Source organism: Bombina bombina, chromosome 1 (genome assembly GCF_027579735.1).
Source record: "Bombina bombina isolate aBomBom1 chromosome 1, aBomBom1.pri, whole genome shotgun sequence".
Lineage (NCBI taxonomy): Eukaryota > Metazoa > Chordata > Amphibia > Anura > Bombinatoridae > Bombina > Bombina bombina.
The window spans coordinates 43,398,665-43,419,096 of record NC_069499.1 but is presented as its reverse complement, the minus strand read 5'-3'; the positions used below and the strand labels follow the sequence as shown (position 1 = coordinate 43,419,096).

At 34.0% G+C, this 20,432-nt stretch overlaps 1 protein-coding gene across 3 annotated transcripts in view; it reads right to left on the bottom strand.

Moving 5' to 3' along the window:
• The window catches only part of SLC35F4 (solute carrier family 35 member F4), a 411,231-nt gene that overhangs the window by 119,591 nt on the left and 271,208 nt on the right, over positions 1 to 20,432 (bottom strand). For 2 of the 3 annotated variants that reach the window (XM_053697324.1, XM_053697323.1), the window contains exon 2: positions 13,740 to 13,874. The exons of the other annotated variant lie outside the window; for it this stretch is intronic. In XM_053697324.1, coding sequence (XP_053553299.1) covers positions 13,740 to 13,874 — 135 coding nt within the window. The remainder of the gene's footprint in view (positions 1 to 13,739; positions 13,875 to 20,432) is intronic. 3 annotated transcript variants of the gene reach the window in all.

The following is a 20,432-nucleotide window of genomic DNA, read 5'->3' as shown; positions in this document are numbered from 1 at the left end:
TGCGCCTAGTTCTATATATGTTTCCTTTTTTTTTTTTACATAAAATTCCAACAATGTATATATATATATATATATATATATATATATATATACACATACATACACACACACACACACACACATACATATACAGGAAACCCTCCGTTTACGTCGGGGTTAGGTTCCAGAAGGAATGGTTGTAAATCGAAAACGTTGTAAATTGAAACCCAGTTTATAATGTAAGTCAATGGGAAGTGAGGGAGTTAGGTTCCAGGCCCCTCTCAAAATTGTCATAAAGTTCTTTCTATGCATTCCAATCTGGACTGATTTATAGACAGGAAGATCATGTTCCTATGAAAGCTGCTCGAAAATTTTCTTTCATGATTCAGATAGAGAATACAATTTTAAACAACTTTCTAATTTATTGCTATTATCTAATTTCTTTCATTCTCTTGGTATCATTTGTTGAAGGGGCAGCAATGCACTAATGGTTTCTAACTGAACACATGGGTGAGCCAATCACAATCAATATATATGTATCCACCAATCAACAGCTAGAACCTATGTTCTCTGCTGCTTCTGAGCTTGTCTAGATAAACCTTTCAGCAAAGCATAACAAGAGAAGGAAGCAAATTAAATAATAGAAGTAAATTAGAAAGTTGTTTAAAATTGTATTCTCTATCTGAACGAAAAAATGTGGGTTTCATGTCCCTTTAATTCCAGCCTGTTTCTGTGCTTGGCTTTGCATATATTTGCTGCAACACAAGCGGACAGCTCCACCTACTGGCTATTTTAATCAATGCAATGCTTCTCAATGCTTTTCAATAGCAGTCACATGACTGAAAAAAAAGGTTGTTATTCTGAAATGGCGCAAATTGAATCAGAGTAAATTGAGGGCCACCTGTATGTGTATATATATATTTAATGGACAACAATGTACTCTAATGTTGCTAATTAGGTGACCGATTTATCAATGTCTGGCAGACATGATCCGCTTTAGCAGATCATGTCCACCAGACATCACTGAATACCGACAGTATACGCTGTCAGCATTTAACATTGCATAAGCAGTTCTGGTGAACTGCTTGTGCAATGCCGCCCCCTGCAGATTTGCGGCCAATCGCCGCTAGCAGGGGGTGTCATTCAACCTGATCGTATACGTTTGGGCAGATTGATTTCCGCAGCCTAAGAGCGGTCTTAAGACAAATTGACCCCTATGTCTGCTTTTGATTATTATATCTTTGGTAAAAGTGCCCTGCGTGGCATAAAAATATCTTATTTAAGTATATGAACTGTTGATCTAAAATAAATATTTTTTTTTTAAAAAGACCACCAGTTAGATAATGACAAAACACTGATAAATGTACGAGATCAATTTAAAGACACCCGTTCTTTATCTCTTTCATACAGTTATGCGTAAAGTCTTTATATATTTCAAGTTCCAAAACAAATTCTCGCAGGTACAATTCACTTAAAGAGCCATTCTAGTAGAAATAATGATAATGTGCTCTACATTGTAAGATATATTTTAGACACAAGCCTTTTTTTTTTACTTTATGTTTAACTTTTGCAAATGACAAATATATAATGAAAGTTTTGCTTATAGGTACAGATATATATTTGTGCAGAAAAACATCAGATATGTGCAGAAATATTTATTTATGAATAAATAGAACATGTTCTGTTATGTGAAGAACATAGGAATGTAAAATATTCATATTTCCATGTCAGGTGAGGGCACATGAGAATATGTGATCAGGCTTGCACGTGAGTAGGGAAGTTAAGTTTTCCATTGATTTCTATGGGGGAATACGTTATCGCACGCGCGATATTCTAACTGTCTTTTTACACGCATCGGGTTATTGCGCAAGCAAAAACAGTTTTCTTTCAACTTGTAACAGAAGCGCTACCAAATGCATGCAAAAAGCTTACCTCTAGCAGAGTTAGTGTGCGAGCGGGATCGTTAAATAATGTTCCACTTGTAATCTGGCCCAAAATTGATTACGTTAATCCAAACACAAGTGATGTTATCACACTCTTAAAATCATTTAAGGAAAGGGTAACTTTTACTAACACTTGTATGATTTTTTTCCCCACTTTATCTGCTCCATTGACTTCTATATGAAAATAGGTTATCGCGCTTGAGATATTCTATGTTCGTCTTTTTGCGCTCATTGGGTTAGCACATGAGCAAAAACAGTTTACTTTCAACGTGTAAAACGATTGCAATCCATCTCAAGCAAAAAGTTTACTTCTAGCACAGTTAACGCCCGAGCAGGAGCACTAAATAAGACTCCAATTGTTATCTGGTCTAAAATGTTATAATGAAAGGGAGCATTGTATTTTTAAATTAGACTGTCCCTTTAAATAATTTTAGCTAAACTGCATCAACTTGTGACCAATATATATATATATATATATATATATATATATATATATTTTCCTATATATTATATATATTTTCTCCTATATATTATATATATTTTCTCCTGTATATTATATATATTTTCTCCTATATATTATATATATTTTCTCCTGTATATTATATATATTTTCTCCTATATATTATATATATTTTCTCCTGTATATTATATATATTTTCTCCTATATATTATATATATTTTCTCCTGTATATTATATATATTTTCTCCTATATATTATATATATTTTCTCCTGTATATTATATATATTTTCTCCTATATATTATATATATTTTCTCCTGTATATTATATATATTTTCTCCTATATATTATATATATTTTCTCCTGTATATTATATATATTTTCTCCTATATATTATATATATTTTCTCCTATATATTATATATATTTTCTCCTATATATTATATATATTTTCTCCTGTATATTATATATATTTTCTCCTATATATTATATATATTTTCTCCTGTATATTATATATATTTTCTCCTATATATTATATATATTTTCTCCTGTATATTATATATATTTTCTCCTATATATTATATATATTTTCTCCTATATATTATATATATTTTCTCCTGTATATTATATATATTTTCTCCTATATATTATATATATTTTCTCCTATATATTATATATATTTTCTCCTGTATATTATATATATTTTCTCCTATATATTATATATATTTTCTCCTGTATATTATATATATTTTCTCCTGTATATTATATATATTTTCTCCTATATATTATATATATTTTCTCCTGTATATTATATATATTTTCTCCTATATATTATATATATTTTCTCCTGTATATTATATATATTTTCTCCTATATATTATATATATTTTCTCCTATATATTATATATATTTTCTCCTGTATATTATATATATTTTCTCCTATATATTATATATATTTTCTCCTGTATATTATATATATTTTCTCCTGTATATTATATATATTTTCTCCTGTATATTATATTTTCTTATGTATATTATATATATTTTCTTATGTACAGTTCAGAATAAGGTTAAGAGGAGAGGTCTTAAACTTTGAAAATCCAAAGCTTCATTCTTAGATGAGAGATTTAATATCAAATCTGAGTGTAGCTCCGGTTTGCTTGCCAGAGCCAAAAACAGATTCATTATTAGGATCATTTTTCTTTTACTTAAACTGTACTCAACTATTTATATTTCTTAGTATTAATAATATTCTTTATTTTATACAGAGCCTACAATTTTTAATTCCATAGTCCCCTGCATGTTTAGGTGTTTAAACTTAATCTAGTTTATGTTACCTATTTTATTTTTGAACAGATTTCCTTCATTTTTGGTGTAGACTAAAATATATATTTTTTTTATCTGTGGTTATTTATCCTCCTGTTTTAATGGACGTTATTAAATCCATTTTTTTTTTTCTTTAATGATTCTCTTGTTATCATACAATGGATTTATGTACATTACAAGATATGCCTTCTGTTCAGGAGTAATATTCTGTACTAATAATAAATGTATCTCTCACCTGCTAGTTTAGCTTTGAGTGATGGGCGCAAAATGTATAGACAGGGGCGAAACTACAGGAGGTGCAGAGGTCGCAATTGCGACTGGGCCCCCAAGGGTGGGGGCCCAGCTTAAAAAAAAAAAAACGTTGACCTGCCACTGCCTGCACTGATATCATGTGAGTGTGATGCTTCACTAGTGTCTCTGACTACAGGGGTTAGTGTTTCTGTTTTACCCATTGGTGTTTATGTGTGTGACTGTGTGTTTATTTATGTATGTATGTGTGTATTTGTGTGTGTGTATTTATGTATGTATGTATGTGTGTGTGTGTAAGTATGTGACTGTGTGTGTGTGTGTGTGTGTGTATGTATGTATGTATGTATGTGTGTGTGTGTGTGTGTGTGTGTGTGTATGTGTGTGTGTGTGTATGTATGTGTATGTATGTGACTGTGTGTGTATTTATGCATGTATGTGTGTTTGTGTATGTTTGTGGAACCAGCAAATTACAGACCTTGTTACTACAGCATGGGGGGGGGGCAGGGGGTAAACAGTGTCAGTATATACAGTACGGGGGGGCTGGACCATGTCAGACTACTGTGGTCACTTTATAAAGTACTGGGGCAGGTAGGGTCAGGCCAGCCATCTCACCTGCAGATTATAGACTGTGTCACTAACTCACTATATACAGTACTGGTGGGTTAAACAGTGTCACTATATACAGTAATAGGGGGTCAGACCATCTCACAGACTGTGGGCACAGGGTACCTCCTTTTGCAGACGTAATCTGATTCACTTTTTTTTTCTGTGTTAAATGTTAAAAAAAAAAAAAAAGATATGTATCAAATTCACATATTTTTTTTTTTTTTGGGGGGGCCCTTCTTAGATTCTTGCACCTGGGCCCTGTGGCTTCTAGTTACGCCTCTGTGTATAGAGTCAGAATACAAGTGGAGCGCTAAATATCACTTGTGCACAAGCGATATTAGCGTTCCACTGAGTAATACAGGCGCACACTAAAGTTCGCTGGTATTACAAATCAAGCACAATTCAAATGCGAGCTCAAGTACACATTGCTAGGAAGCATTGTGCTCACGAGAGCTCGCTTCCATAGACTCTAATTGAAGCCTCGTTCTGATGCAATCAGAGACGGCATCAGAACCTAAGCACAGCGAATAGGGTAAGTCGCGCAGCGATGGCAGCAAACATAAATATATATGTATATGATTATATACATATATATTTATGTATTAATATGTGTATACACATAAATATATATATGTATATAAGCATATACATATATATTTACTGGGAACACAATTCCCATTGACCACAATGTAAAGGCAATTTTCAGTGCCGTTTTTTTTTTTTCTAACACCCTACGCCCGCCAACTTTACCCCCAAAATACTGCCTAGTGCAGTTATTTTATTTAAAAAATAAAAATGGTACAATTTTTAATTTTTGATATAATACACTACACTGTATCTTGTGGGCATTTTGGGCATATTTATAAAAATTAACCAGAGATCTGAGAGATCTGAGCCACTTGCAATTACTGGTCAATTATCACGCGCGGGCGCACAATAAATTAGAGCTCCACTTGGAATCTAACCTTTAGTGTGTTAATACTTCTCTAATTCCACAGACTATAAGGATCTAAAAATATTTTTATTATGTTGTTATGAAGCATTTTCTATTTTTATTACCATCACTTCTTTCATTCTGGCTGTAGTTATTATGTTGTGTTTATCACTATAATATCCCATGAAAAAAATTAATTAAATCTATTGTTTGCTTTCCCTGCTCTCGGTCCCTTTAGCATTCTGTTTAGGAATTAGTACGTCTATTGCTGGCTGTTGCTTTGTTTTGTAGATATCCATCTGCTGATTCACTTTGTAGTGTATCTATAAAATCTTCCTAATTCTAAAGCCTTGTTTATCAGGTTGGATTAGATTGCGTTTCCTATGATACGGTCATTTTAAACCAATTGTCTATAAAAGTAATATTTTACAGTTAAATGTAATAATATCACGGTCTCGATTACCTTTGGTATTTTGTTTTCCTAGCATTAAAAGGACACTAAAATCTATATCAGGCTTATGGAAGACTATTATTTATATTTAGCCACGTTGAAAATATTTTGCATTAAAGGGAGAGTCTAGTCCAAAAAAACCTTTCATGATTCAGATAGGGCATGTAATTTTAAACAATTTTCCAATTTACTTTTATCACCAATTTTTCTTTGTTCTCTTGGTATTCTTAGTTGAAAGCTTAACTTAGGAGGTTCATATGCTAATTTCTTAGACCTTGAAGGCCGCCCCTTTTTAAGAATGCATTTTAACAGGTTTTTCACCACTAGAGGGTGTTAGTTCATGTTTTTCATATAGATAACACTGTGCTCGTGAAGTTACCTGGGAGCCATCACTGATTGGCTAAACTGCAAGTCTGTCAAAAGAACAAATAAAGAGGCAGTCTGCAGAGGTTTAGATACAAGATAATCACAGAAGTAAAAAATATATAAATATAACTGTGTTGGTTATGCAAAACTAGGGAATGGGTAAACAAGGGATTGTCTATCTTTTAAAACAATATCAATTCTGGTGTAGACTGTCCCTTTAATAACAATTTAAAAGGACATTAAAGTAAATTTGTATTTATACTACGGAAATTGTTCCCAGCATTACAAAAGTACTGCATGCAAAATAAACTTTGTAAAAGCATTTTAAACTGTAATTTTTTTAAAATAATTATGCATTGTTTTGCAGGCACAGGACACACCCCTTGAAAAGACTCTTGCTTGTTGTTTGTCTTACTTTCTATGTTGTGGCCAATTAGGGGCAATTTAAAAGAGCTCCTGCAAGTGTCAACCAATCACTATACAGCATATAGGGGGGGGTCAAAGTTATACATTCCATTGAATGTTCGCAACCCCCTCTGGAGGAAGTGGAAACACTACAATGTTCGGAGGAATACAATTTAGTGTTTGGTTTATGTTAAAGATTTTTTTTTAAAGAGCAGAACCAGAAGTAGAGGGCATGATGTGAAGGATTACCGGTTCAGGAGTAATTGTGCAGAATGTTCTTCACAGAACGGGGATTGATTTAAGGAATAAACTTCTATTAGAGATGATAAGGACAAATACTCTGCAGGACTTCAAGAATGCCTGGGATAAGTAAAAGGCTATTCTATTACTAATTAGTGCCTGGGATAATAGCCTTATACTTATCCCAGGCATTTTTGAAATCCAGCACAGCTGTCCTAAAAATGAATTAATGCCTGAAATAAGCAAAAGGCTATCCTACATACTAATTAAAGGGACTTAAACACTTTGAGATGGTAATATATATAATGATAAATGTTATACATAAAAAAAGTCTGCAATATACTTTTATTATTTATTTTGTCCCCTTTACCTGTAATTCAATTCTTAAATTGAGAGCTTTTCAGTTCCTGTTAGAAATGGAAGTGCAGAACACTGTTATATGCCACACAGCGATTGGCTGCACACTCTAATGACCTATGTATAACTGTCCCTAATTGGCCACAGCAGAGAAGGTAACCTAAGTTACAACATGGCAGCTCCCAGTGTTTTATAGACACTAAAACTTTACACTTATTTTGTCACTATTTAAACAGCTAATGAAACTTTCAAAAATTGATCTACATGTTATTCTCAGACTAATCTTTTCTTTAAATGCATCATTCTATCTAGCATTTATTTAGTGTTTAATATCCCTTTAATGCCTGGGATAAAAATAAAGTTAATCTACACACTAATTAATGCCTGGGTGAAGCATAAGGCTAATCTACATACCAATTAATACCTGGGTGAAGCATAAGGCTAATCTACATACCAATTAATACCTGGGATAAACTTAAAGGGATATGAAACCAAAACATTTTCTTTTGTGATTCAGACAGAGCAAACCATTTTAAAAAAAGTTTCCAATTTAATTCTATTATCAAATTTGCTTTGTTCCCATGATATTCTGTGTCGAAGAGATACCTAGGTAGGCATCTGGAGCATAAGGCTATCCTACACACTAATTAATGCCTGGCATAAGCATAAGACTATCTTGGGTTTTAATTAATACCTGGAAAAAGCATTAGACTATCCTACACACTAATTAATGCCTGGGATAAGCATAAGGTTATCCTACGTACTAATTAATGCCTGGGATAAGCATAAGGTTATCCTACACACTAATTAATGCCTGGCATAAGCATAAGGCTATCTTGGGTTTTCATTAATACCTGGGAAAAGCATTAGACTATCCTACACACTAATTAATGCCTGGGATACGCATAAGGTTATCCTACGTACTAAGTAATGCCTGGGATAGGCATAAGGTTATCCTACGTACTAATTAATGCCTGGGATAAGCATAAGGTTATCCTACGTACTAATTAATGCCTGGGATAAGCATAAGATTATCCTACACACTAATTAATGCCTGGGATAAGCATAAGGTTATCCTACGTACTAAGTAATGCCTGGGATAAGCATAAGGTTATCCTACATACTAATTAATGCCTGGGATAAGCATAAGGTTATCCTACGTACTAATTAATGCCTGGGATAAGCATAAGACTATCCTACACACTAATTAATGCCTGGGATAAGCATAAGGTTATCCTACGTACTAATTAATGCCTGGGATAAGCATAAGGTTATCCTACACACTAATTAATGCCTGGGATAAGCATAAGGTTATCCTACATACTAATTAATGCCTGGGATAAGCATAAGGTTATCCTACACACTAATTAATGCCTGGCATAAGCATAAGGCTATCTTGGGTTTTAATTAATACCTGGGAAAAGCATTAGACTATCCTACACACTAATTAATGCCTGGGATAAGCATAAGATTATCCTACGTACTAATTAATGCCTGGGATAAGCATAAGGTTATCCTACACACTAATTAATGCCTGGGATAAGCATAAGGTTATCCTACGTACTAATTAATGCCTGGGATAAGCATAAGGTTATCCTACGTACTAATTAATGCCTGGGATAAGCATAAGGCTATCCTATAATTGAAGAATGGGATAAGCATAAGGCTATCCTGTGTACTAAGTAATGCCTGGGATAAGCATAAGGCGATTCTATGCACTAATTGAAGATGGGGATAAGCATAAGGTTATCCTGTGTACTAAGTAATGCTTAAAGGGACATAAAACCCCATTTTTTCTTTCATAATTTAGAACATAACACCTTTCTAATTTACTTCTATTATCATATTTTCTTCATTTTCTTGTTATACTTATTTGAAAAGCAGAAATATAAGTTCAAGCACGCGTCTGCAGCACTATATAGCAGCAGTTTTGTAACAGTGTTATACATTAGCAGGAGCACTAGATGGCAGCACTATTTCCTGTCCTGTAGTGCTTCAGGCATGTGCACGCTACCTACCTAGGTATCTCTTCAACAAAGAATAATATGAGAATTAAATATTTTTGATAATAGAAGTATATTGGAAACTTTTTAAAAAAATGTATTCTCTATCTGAATAATTAAAGATTTTTTTTTGCCTTTAATGTCCCTTTAATTAAGCTTATACTTTATAAGAAATTACGGGCAGTCTTTAATTCTTTGGTGCCATTAAAATGTATGTTTTTAACAGTAAGTGCAGCTGGACCTTAAAGACTAATTGTTCACTGGCTAATTGGTAAAGAGCGCAAACCTTACAACATAAAAACTATATATGTGGGGGGGGTTTCCTTCAAAACAAATTAAAGGGACTAGGGACAGTATACATAGGCTGACCATATTGCCGCTTTAAAAAGGGACACATATGAAAAATACATATGTCAGGGCTGTTTTCAGAGCTGTTTAAAGAAATGGTTTTGTATAAGAACCCTCACATATGTACTTTTCATATGTGTTCCTTCTTAAAGCGGCAATATGGTCAGCCTAAGTATACACCAATTTTCATATAACTGCATGTAATAGACACTATTATAAAGAATAAGATGCACAGATACTGATATAAAAATCCAGTATAAAACTGTTTAAAAACTTACTTAGAAGCTTCCAGTTTAGCTCTGTTTAAATGGTTACTGGAACACCCAATGCAAGTGGGAAATATCAGACACCCCCCTCCCCCTGCATATGAAAAGACCCTTTACACAAATAGAAGCAAGCTGGAGTAGGTATACGTCGATATTCTCCTAAAACTTTGGGGCTTGGTTAGGAGTCTGAAAATCAGAGCAATGTTATTTAAAAATAAGCAAAACTGTCCATTTAAAAAAAAACAAAAAAAACTTTATGGGCTATATAAATAGATCATATACAAAACATTTGTGCAAAGAAAAAGTGAGTGTTTAATGTCCCTTTAACTGTAAGATGTTTTAAAATACACTCTTTTAGAGGCTACAATAAATAAGACTTCTGTCCCTTTTGTCATAATTTTTTATTTTAGTATATATTTTTTCAATTTTTTTGTAAAATTTAAGGTTATTCTAAACCATTAATATCTGACAAAGCTTATTGTATGTTTTTTTCACTAATATTTTGTGACTGAGAGATGTCATTCAAACATTTTTAATTCCACAGCCTTCATCATTTAAAAAAACATTTTGGTCTGTTTCAAATGACAATTACAAAAAAGATAGAGGCTCGTGTGCTTAAAATGTTATGTGCAAACATTAAAAAGTGTTTTTGTACACTGAAGAAAGTAGAGTGTTCCCTGCAGTCTTGACCTGTATATGTAAGCTATTCCCTTGGCTGTTTTAAATGTTAACATTTTGTGCCTGCCTACTTTTCTTTTAGTAAATCTGACTGTGTCCTGCTTTTAGCAAAAAAGATAATATGTCTGAAATCAGACTTTTAGTAAAATCGAAAATGACTTTCTTGACCTCTTAGGCAAAATCTGCAATAAACCAATGGCCAAGTGACACATCATAACTAATTGATACAATTGTTCACATATATGAGACCAGTAATTCTTCACAGATGTGTTGGCTAGTTTATATATTGATATACCCATACATACTCAGAATCAGCTGTAAACCAAATTGTAAATCTTTCCTTTTAAAACATTAGGCAATAAGCACTGTTACTTTCAATACTCTGGTGATATGACACAACGATACCAGTGTATATTATAATGATAATAATGTATGCAGTAGTAGAAAGAAAAAGGTGTACTTCTGTTTATCTAAGTGTGTAGCTAAGCACTGCTATAATGTTACACACACAAAAAACACTTTGAGCAAGGATTGTCAATAAGGATTTACTTCTTGGTTTCAGTTTAAATGGATATAATTAATATTGTCATATGCTAGCACAATTAACAAGGTTTTGGAAATTAAGAGCAGTTCAGGGAAGCACCCATTTAATGCCTGGAGAAATTTATATTCCTGTTCTCCTTTGCTGTAGCCAGTTAGCAACAGGTGTAAAACATTATGTGCTCTAAGCTAAACAATTACTTTGCTGAATGTTGCAAGCTTGAATAAAGGCCACCATACTGGAATATGACAAGCACTTGTTTCAGGGGTATTTTACAGTAACATCAAGCAAAATAAATGATGAATGCATAATGAAAAATTGAAAATACATTTTATTTTTCTTTACAACTTATTTTACAAGGATATTAAATAATGACATTCATGTCTCTTTCAATTTGGCACACACACACAAGTTCATATAAATCTGCTTCCAATGGATACATGTGAGGGGTATCTTATGAGTAAGTAATCTTTCCTTTGATATTTAATTTACTTATGCAGACAGTGTTACTCATCACTGTATACTACATGCTGATCTCTATCTGTTGTACGTTGGCCGTCAGAATGGGATCAAAAAATTATACACAAACATGATTTAATTGAATTATTTTCAATTTATTGTGAACTAAGTACATCAGATTAAAGTAACACATTGACATGAAATATATAATGTACATGATGATACAAAACAAATAAAATAATTGAAACATACATGTACATAATGTATGGATAGTGGGAAATATATATGGAATTGTCTTTTTATTATGAGTTCAACAATAATTATGTAGTATTTTTCAGTGTTACTGAGCAAAATGTTTTCTTTCATTTCAACCTAATGTTGATTTTACAATCTATTGAAGTCTTTAAAAAGACGAACAAATACATGAATAACATCCCTTCCATAACCTGTCTACAGTATTGTTTACAATTATTTCCTGTACTGATAAACAAATGTGTTTACAAATAGTGCAGCTCAATTCTGGATTAGCAATAGTTTATTATGGAAAAAACTACTTATAGAAATAAAAATGTAACTGTATGCTCTAAAACATACAAAAGTAAAAAATATGTGTTTAAAATAAAATTAAAATTCCTAGATTGTAAATTCCCCTGGTTGAAGGGTTCCTGACATAACCTCCAGGAAACCTGTTCCCAAAATCTACAAGCAGCTATTTTCTAAATGTAACTCAGTACTAAAGATGTCCTTGACAACCCACTTGCATATCCCCCCCAAAAAATAAAATATCTATCTATCCACTTTTAGTATTGTGGTGAGGCGTCTTGTGCTGCTGATCACATGTGGACGGTGAATGGTGATGCTAATAAACACTTTGATTTATTTTAGCATACCCTAATTTATGCTAATTTATAGTTTTAAAAACTGTACTGACTTTGTATACTTTGAAGTCATTTGAAACAGGTCAATGAAAAGTCAATTAAAACCAATACAAATATTTTCATCCATTCAGATCATAGAAGACAAGTCAGTTTGCAAGTCAATTCAATTTGCACGTTTGTCAAAATCAGGTTCAGCTAAGTCAAAAAATGCTAAATTAAAACTCAAGTTGAGGGGATCACATCTGCTGATTCCAGCCAGCTTAATCAAGTAAGTTAGCTATCCAGTTGGCTTTCCATGAATGGACCCTACAAGTTGCTTTGTACAGACTGAATTTCAAGTCAAGCTTAAAGGAGACGAAACCCTACATTTTTCTTTCATTATATGAGTTTAAATAACTTTTCAGTTTACTTCTATTACCAAATTAGTTTTTTTCCCTTAGTATAATTTATTGAAAGAGCATCAATGCACTACTGAGATCTAGCTATATACATTACACCAGGTGAGGCAATCACAAGAGGTATATATGTGCCGCCACCAATCATCAGTAGTGCTTTGCTGCTTCTAAGCCTACCTAGGTATGCTTTTCAACAAAGGATACCAGTAAAATATAAAATTAGATAATTTAAGTAAATTGGAAAGTTGTTTAAAACTGCATGCTTTCTGAATCTTGAAAACATATTGTAATTCATGTCCCTTTAAGGGAACAATAGCAAAAGTGGGGAGATCCCAACACTTCATGATCATTTTTCAGATGACCTACAATGAAACTCAGTGTGGAAAATACAAAATAAATGAACAGTTGTTATGTGATTTAAATTTGTTTCATAAGCGTATACTTCTTAGTAAATTATAAATCATAACATGCATTTAAAGAGATGTAAGTCACCTCTGTAGTCTTGCAATGAATTAACACATCAGCCAAGTCTGAAATCTTTCAGAATATATTTCTTATTTGCATCAATTGTTTAAAAAACTAAACTCCCACTAGCGTTTGTTAGTATGGAGTTGTTATTGGAGTTTTTAAGGCTTACTGTTGTTTTTTGATAGCAAAACATGCATTATTTACAGTATCTTATCACTTTTGCTGAGTCCAGTTAGGGGCAGATATGTGGTAGAGTAAGGCTTGTAAAGTCTGTAGTGTTCATTATCACAACAATTTATATTACTGTTTATATGGATCCCAGATCAAAAAAAGAAACCTACCTGGTGCTTTAAGCCTTTCTCTGTAGCACTCTTGCATCGCATAGGCACTTCTGTTTTCCATTTCAGAAATGCAACATGAATCATCAGTTACTGTTACATGACAATGCTTCTTTTTAGTACCATTGCATGAGTTGGTATAGTTGGTTCCAGACAGACAACGGGGAATTGAAGAATGTGGTGAATCTGAGAAGAAATAGTTGGAATGAGTTTGCTCTTGTGGACTATGAACAGCCTTAATTATTGTCCATGTGCATTATCTGAAACAGATGGATCCCATCTATGGCAAGGAGAAGGTGCTTAATTGTATTCATTTTATTCAGTTAAAACAGATCCAAAGAGTAGTACCCATAGTATATTTATATGTTGTTTTTTGTAAATTCCCAACAAGTCCAGAACCTTCAGATGTTGTTTTCTTAGACTTGGTACTATCAGATATCTAATGACATTGCCCAAGACATCATGAAAAAGAAAATACATTTCATACTGGAATCATTAATTGGTCAGTTTTGTTTTCGAGGATGCTTAAATATATTTGCAAAACTCTTTGGACTTAAAGGGACACGAACCCCAATTTTTTTCTTTCATGATTCAGATAGAGCACGGGTTTTCAAACCTGTCCTTGGGCCTCCCTAAGAGGCCACTTTCTGAATATATCTGAACTGGAGCACAGGTGAAATAATCAGCTGATTAGTAAACATGGTAATTAAACCTGCTCTCACCCAAAGTAATCAAGAAAACCTGTCCTGTTAAGGAGGCCCAAGGACAGGTTTGAACCAGTGAGATAGAGCATGGGATTCTAAACACCTTTCTAATTTACGTCTATTATCAAATATTCTTCGTTCTCTTGCTATTTTTTGTTTCAAAGCCAGGACGTATGCTTAGGAGCCGGACCATTTCTGGAGCACTATATGGCAGCAGTTTTGCAAGAATGTTACCCATTTGCAAGAGCACTAGACGGCAGCACTAGTTCCTGCCAAGTAGTGCGCCAGATGTCTACCTTTTCTTCAACACAGAAAATCATGAGAACAAAGCAAATTTGACAATCGAATTAAATTGGAGTTTTTGCTCCTTTTGAATCATAAAATAATTGTTTTGGATTTCATATCCCTTTAACCAATCAGCTACAGTCAATACATAAGAGCATTTTTACTCAATTTAAAGACACTTAGTTCTAAAACTTGGTAGGATTAAAGCCTAGGCTGGCATTGGGTATGGAACCTGCGGTCACAAGGTTTGAGAAGGGCCTTTAGCCATTTCACTGGGTTTTTATGATTTCACAAGCGTTCATTTTACTACCTTCCCTTGGACTCAGTTTTTGAATGTTTGAAATACGATTACAATGTGTTAAGTTGTTACCCTTCTATCCTTTACTATGGTAGTAGGTCTAGAGAACACACTTGGCAGCCCTGGCACTGTATTTACAGGCTACCATCTTTCTGAAATGTGTAATAGCTGTATTTTACTGGTTCCTCTTCAATAATAAGGTTATATGTTATTTATCTTACCAAGTACACTATAATATTTTTACTGTTTATATGTTTTATTTATGGTTGTGTAGATTTAAATTATATTTGGATGTAATTGTAATACTTAGGTATCTTGTTCAAATTTTTCCATCCGACTGAGTTGAGATTTTTTTATATTATGACAATAAATTAAAGGGATACTAAACCTAAATGATTTATTTCATGATTCAGATAGAGCAGCAATTTTAAGCACCTTTCTAATTTACTCCTATTGTCAATTTTTCTTTGTTCTCTTGGTATTTTTATTTGAAATATAGAATCCAAAAGATGTGGCAGCAATGGGTGAAGTCAAATAATTTTATTTAAGCACAGCAAACACAGCGACGTTTCGGGAACACCTTCCCTTAATCATGCATTCCCGAAATGTCGCTGTGTTTGCTGTGCTTAAATAAAATTATTTGACTTCACCCATTGCTGCCACATCTTTTGGATTCTACTTGACATTATTGGTAGGGTTTGGTGGTACCCCTACGTGGCGTGCAAGTGACCCAGGTGCTGGCTGATATTGTTTGCTTTATATTTTTATTTGAAAAGCAGGAATATAAATTTAGGAGCCAGTCCATTTTGGGTTCAGCACCTGGGTACTGCTTGCTGATTGGTGGCTAAATGTAGCCAATAATCAGCAAGCGCTATCCAAGGTGTTGAACTAAAAATGGGCCGGGCTCCTTAAAGAGACACAAACCCCAATTTTTTTCTTTCATGATTCAGATAGAGCAGGCAATTTTAAGCACCTTTCTAATTTACTTCTATTATTATTTTTTCTTCGTTTTGGTTTCAGCACCTGGGTAGTGCTACATTTAGCCACCAATCAGCAAGCACTATGCAGGTGCTGAACCAAAAATGGGCCGGCTCCTAAACTTACAGTCTTGCATTTTCAAATAAAGATACCAAGAGAACAAAGAAAAATAATAATAATAGGAGTAAATTAGAAAGTTGCTTAAAATTGCATGTTCTATCTGAATCATGAAAGTTTAATTTTGACTAGACTATCCCTTTAACCCCTTAACGACATACGTCGTACAGGGTACATCTTGAACAAACTGGTCTTTAAAGACCAGCGACGTACCCTGTACGACGTTGGGGATTAAAGCGGCTGGAAGTGATCCTGATCGCTTCCAGCCTCTTTCCGGTTATTGCAGTGATGCCTCGATATAGAGGCATCCTGCAATAACAATTTTTCCCCATCGGATGCAGAGAGAGCCACTCTGTGGCCCTCTCTGCACCGGACATAGATGGCCACAATCATTGGTGGGTGGGAGCCGACGTGGGAGGCAGGTGGGCGGCCATCAATGGCTTGCTGTGTGCAGAGGTGGGCGGGATCATAGGCGGGGTAGCTGGGGGGCACGCACGGACGCGCGCATGTGCACGGGAGGAGGCGGGCGGGGGCGTGCACGGGGAGGGAGCGGGTGGGAACCATTACACTATGGAACAATTTGTTTAAATTAAGGGAGAGAGTGGGAATAAAAATTTTAATATTAATAATCTAAGTGATCTGGGAGGGGGTGGGAGTTTAGTCTTGGGGGGGGGAGCTACACTACAGAAAAGTGGAAAAAAAATAAAAATATATAATTTATTTTTGTAAACTGGGTACTGGCAGACAGCTGCCAGTACCCAAGATGGCTCCCAATAATGTAGAGGGGGAGGGTTAGAGAGCTGTTTGGGGGGGGGGGGGGGATCAGGGAGGTTTGGAGCTCAGGGGGATCCTACACAGAAGCATATGTAAATATTCTTAAAAAAAAGATACCTTTTATTTTAGTACTGGCAGACTTTCTGCCAGTACTTAAGATGGTGGGGACAATTGTGGGGTAGGGGAGGGAAGAGAGCTGTTTGGGAGGGATCAGGGGGTCTGATGTGTCAGGTGGGAAGCTGATCTCTACACTAAAGCTAAAATTAACCCTGCAAGCTCCCTACAAACTACCTAATTAACCCCTTCACTGCTAGACATAATACATTTGTGATGTGCAGCGGCAATTAGCAGCCTTCTAATTACCAAAAAGCATCGCCAAAGCCATATATGTCTGCTATTTCTGAACAAATAGGATCCCAGAGAAGCATTTACAACCATTTGTGCCATAATTGCACAAGCTGTTTGTAAATAATTTCAGTGAAAAACCTAAAATTGCGAAAAATGTTACGTTTTATTTTAATTTGATCGCATTTGGCGGTGAAATGGTGGCATTAAATATACCAAAATGGGCCTAGATCAATACTTTAGGTTGTCTACTACACTACACTAAAGCTAAAATTAACTCTACAAGCTCCCTACATGCTCCCTAATTAACCCCTTCACTGCTGGGCATAATACACGTGTGGTGCGCAGTGGCATTTAGCAGCCTTCTAATTACCAAAAAGCAACGCCAAAGCCATATAAGTCTGCTATTTCTGAACAAAGGTGATCCCAGAGAAGCATTTACAACCATTTATGCCATAATTGCACAAGTTGTTTGTAAAGTTTGTGAAAAAATTTGTGAAAAAGTGAACATTTTTTTTTATTTGATCGCATTTGGCGGTGAAATGGTGGCATGAAATATACCAAAATGGGCCTAGATCAATACTTTGGGATGTCTTCTAAAAAATATATATACATGTCAAGGGATATTTAGGTACTCCTGACAGATATCAGTGTTACAATGTAACTAGCGCTCATTTTGAAAAAAAGTGGTTTGGAAATAGCAAAGTGCTACTTGTATTTATTGCCTTATAACTTGCAAAAAAAGCAAAGAACATGTAAACATTGGGTATTTCTAAACTCAGGACAAAATTTAGAAACTATTTAGCATGGTTGTTTTTTGGTGGTTGTAGATGTGTAACAGATTTTGGGGGTCAAAGTTAGAAAAGGTGTGTTTTTTTCCATTTTTTCCTCATATTTTATAATTTTTTTAATAGTAATTTATAAGATATGATGAAAATTATGGTATCTTTAGAAAGTCCATTTAGTGGCGAGAAAAATGGTATATAATATGTGTGAGTACAGTAAATGAGTAAGAGGAAAATTACAGCTAAACACAAACACCGCAGAAATTTAAAAATAGCCCTGGTCTTTAAGGGAAGAAATTGAAAAATGGCCTTGTCCTTAAGGGGTTAATAGAGGGGGAATTAAGGTCCCGGACTGGGACAGATCATTATGTTTATGAGGGTATGTTGCACACTAATGTGTCCCTTTAAATATATATATATATATATATACATGAAACACTCGTTCTTACAGAGTACAATTGGTAGTAGACAGAGCAAAAGACAACTAGAATTCCCATGTTTTACTCCTCTCACAAAATACATAAATATAACATTAAGTGCAACAGTATAGAGACACTGAATACTCATCCCTAGGCCTGAGGGTCTGAAGATCAGGTAACACATTTGTTTTTAGACAAATTACCCTTTTCCACTATGTGCTTAACCCCTGCAACCAATGCTCTCCTGTGCTGTTTTCAAGTAGTAAGCAGATGGTGATTGGTGTATACATACATATGCCACTCCTGATTGGCTCATTAGTCATGAGCTTTTAGAGGCTACAGGGTTTGCACACTTATTAAAAAGAGAAGTTAAAGGGATACTAAACCCAATTTTCAAACCCAATTATTTCATGATTCAGATACAGCATGCAATGTTAAGCAACTTTCTAATTTATACCTACTATCATTTTGTTTTTGTTCTATTGCTATCTTTATTTAAATAGCAGGAATTAAAAGCTTAGGAGCCGGCCCATTTTAGGTTCAGCACCCTGGATAGCTCTTGCTTATTGGTGGCTACATTTAGCAAACCAATAAGCAAGAGTAACCCAGCTTCTGAACCAAAATGGGCCATCTCTTAAGCTTTACATTCCTGCTTTTTAAATAAAGATAGCAAGAGAACAAATAAAAATTGATAATAGGAGTAAATTAGGAAGTGGCTTAAAATTACTCCGCTATCTGAATCATGAAAGAAAAATTTTGGGTTCAGTGCCCCTTTAACTTTCATTCCTGCTTTTTCAAATAAAGATACCAAGAGAACGAAGAAAAAATGTTACTAGGAGTAAATTAGAAAGTTGCTTAAAATTGTATGCTCTGTCTGAATCATAAAAGTAAAAAATTAGGTTTAGTATCCCTTTAAATGTAAGATCACTTTACTTTCTATTTTATTCCATGCAGTCAAATATTTATTTGAATGAAGAAAAGATATATCAATTAATTTTATTTTTGTAAAATTTATTTTAAGACAAGCAATCAGAGATTTAAAATGTTCTTGAACAAGCTAGAGGTAATGACTATAAAAATCTATACATGATTATTCAGTAATTTTTTATATCTATAAAGACCAATGATTGTCACTTTGTCACCTTGCAGCCACAACATGGTGCGCACTTTCTTGGTTATGAAAGAGATGTTAAACTCAGAATTGAATTAAAATGTTGAATTAGATAGATTTGTAATGTTCCTTCATTTTTTTATTTTGCACGTTTTCTGTAATTTAGCTCTATAAAATGTGTATAATCCACAGCGAGAGTGGAGTGAATCATGCAGTTTTCAGATTTATGACCTTGCAACAGGCTGCAGTGATTGCTTGATCAGTTATACTTTTTAAGGATTATGTTCATGAACTCAAAAACAATACAAATTTTGCTAACAAAACAACAGTTTAGAATATGTTTGGAAAATAATGCAGTGCTTTATTGCTGGTATATATGCTATATATACACACACACACAATGCATGTATAAAAATCAGTTATTGTGCCTTTTATCATTTTTTTAGCATTATTATTTTCCATGATTTTAGATGGCAGATTGCAACCCCCAGAATATTAATAGTAGATAAAAATATCTCTAACATAGATAATACTGAAGGATTTGACACTGAAGAATGTGATATGATTTTTAAAGCAGATTTTTGTTTTAACAATGCAAATGTTAACCCAGAGAGAAATCTGAATAATGTAATATCCTTATTAACAGATATGACTATGTAAGATATTAATATAGACAGCCTATACAAGTATCAGTCCCTCTTCAGCAAACAATTAGTGCCTATTATGAAGCTGCATGGATAAATGTCTGCCTATGAATATTTCCCTTGCTGTGTTTAGCATTCTAGAAGAGTTAGTCATCTCTCACATATCTGTGGGTACCCTTGGGGAATGTCATCTTGCGCTCTTGAAATTTATAGGTGCATCATGACGACAAAAATGATCAGACGTGTGCTGTCTCATCTGTCTGATATCCAGACCATAACTATAC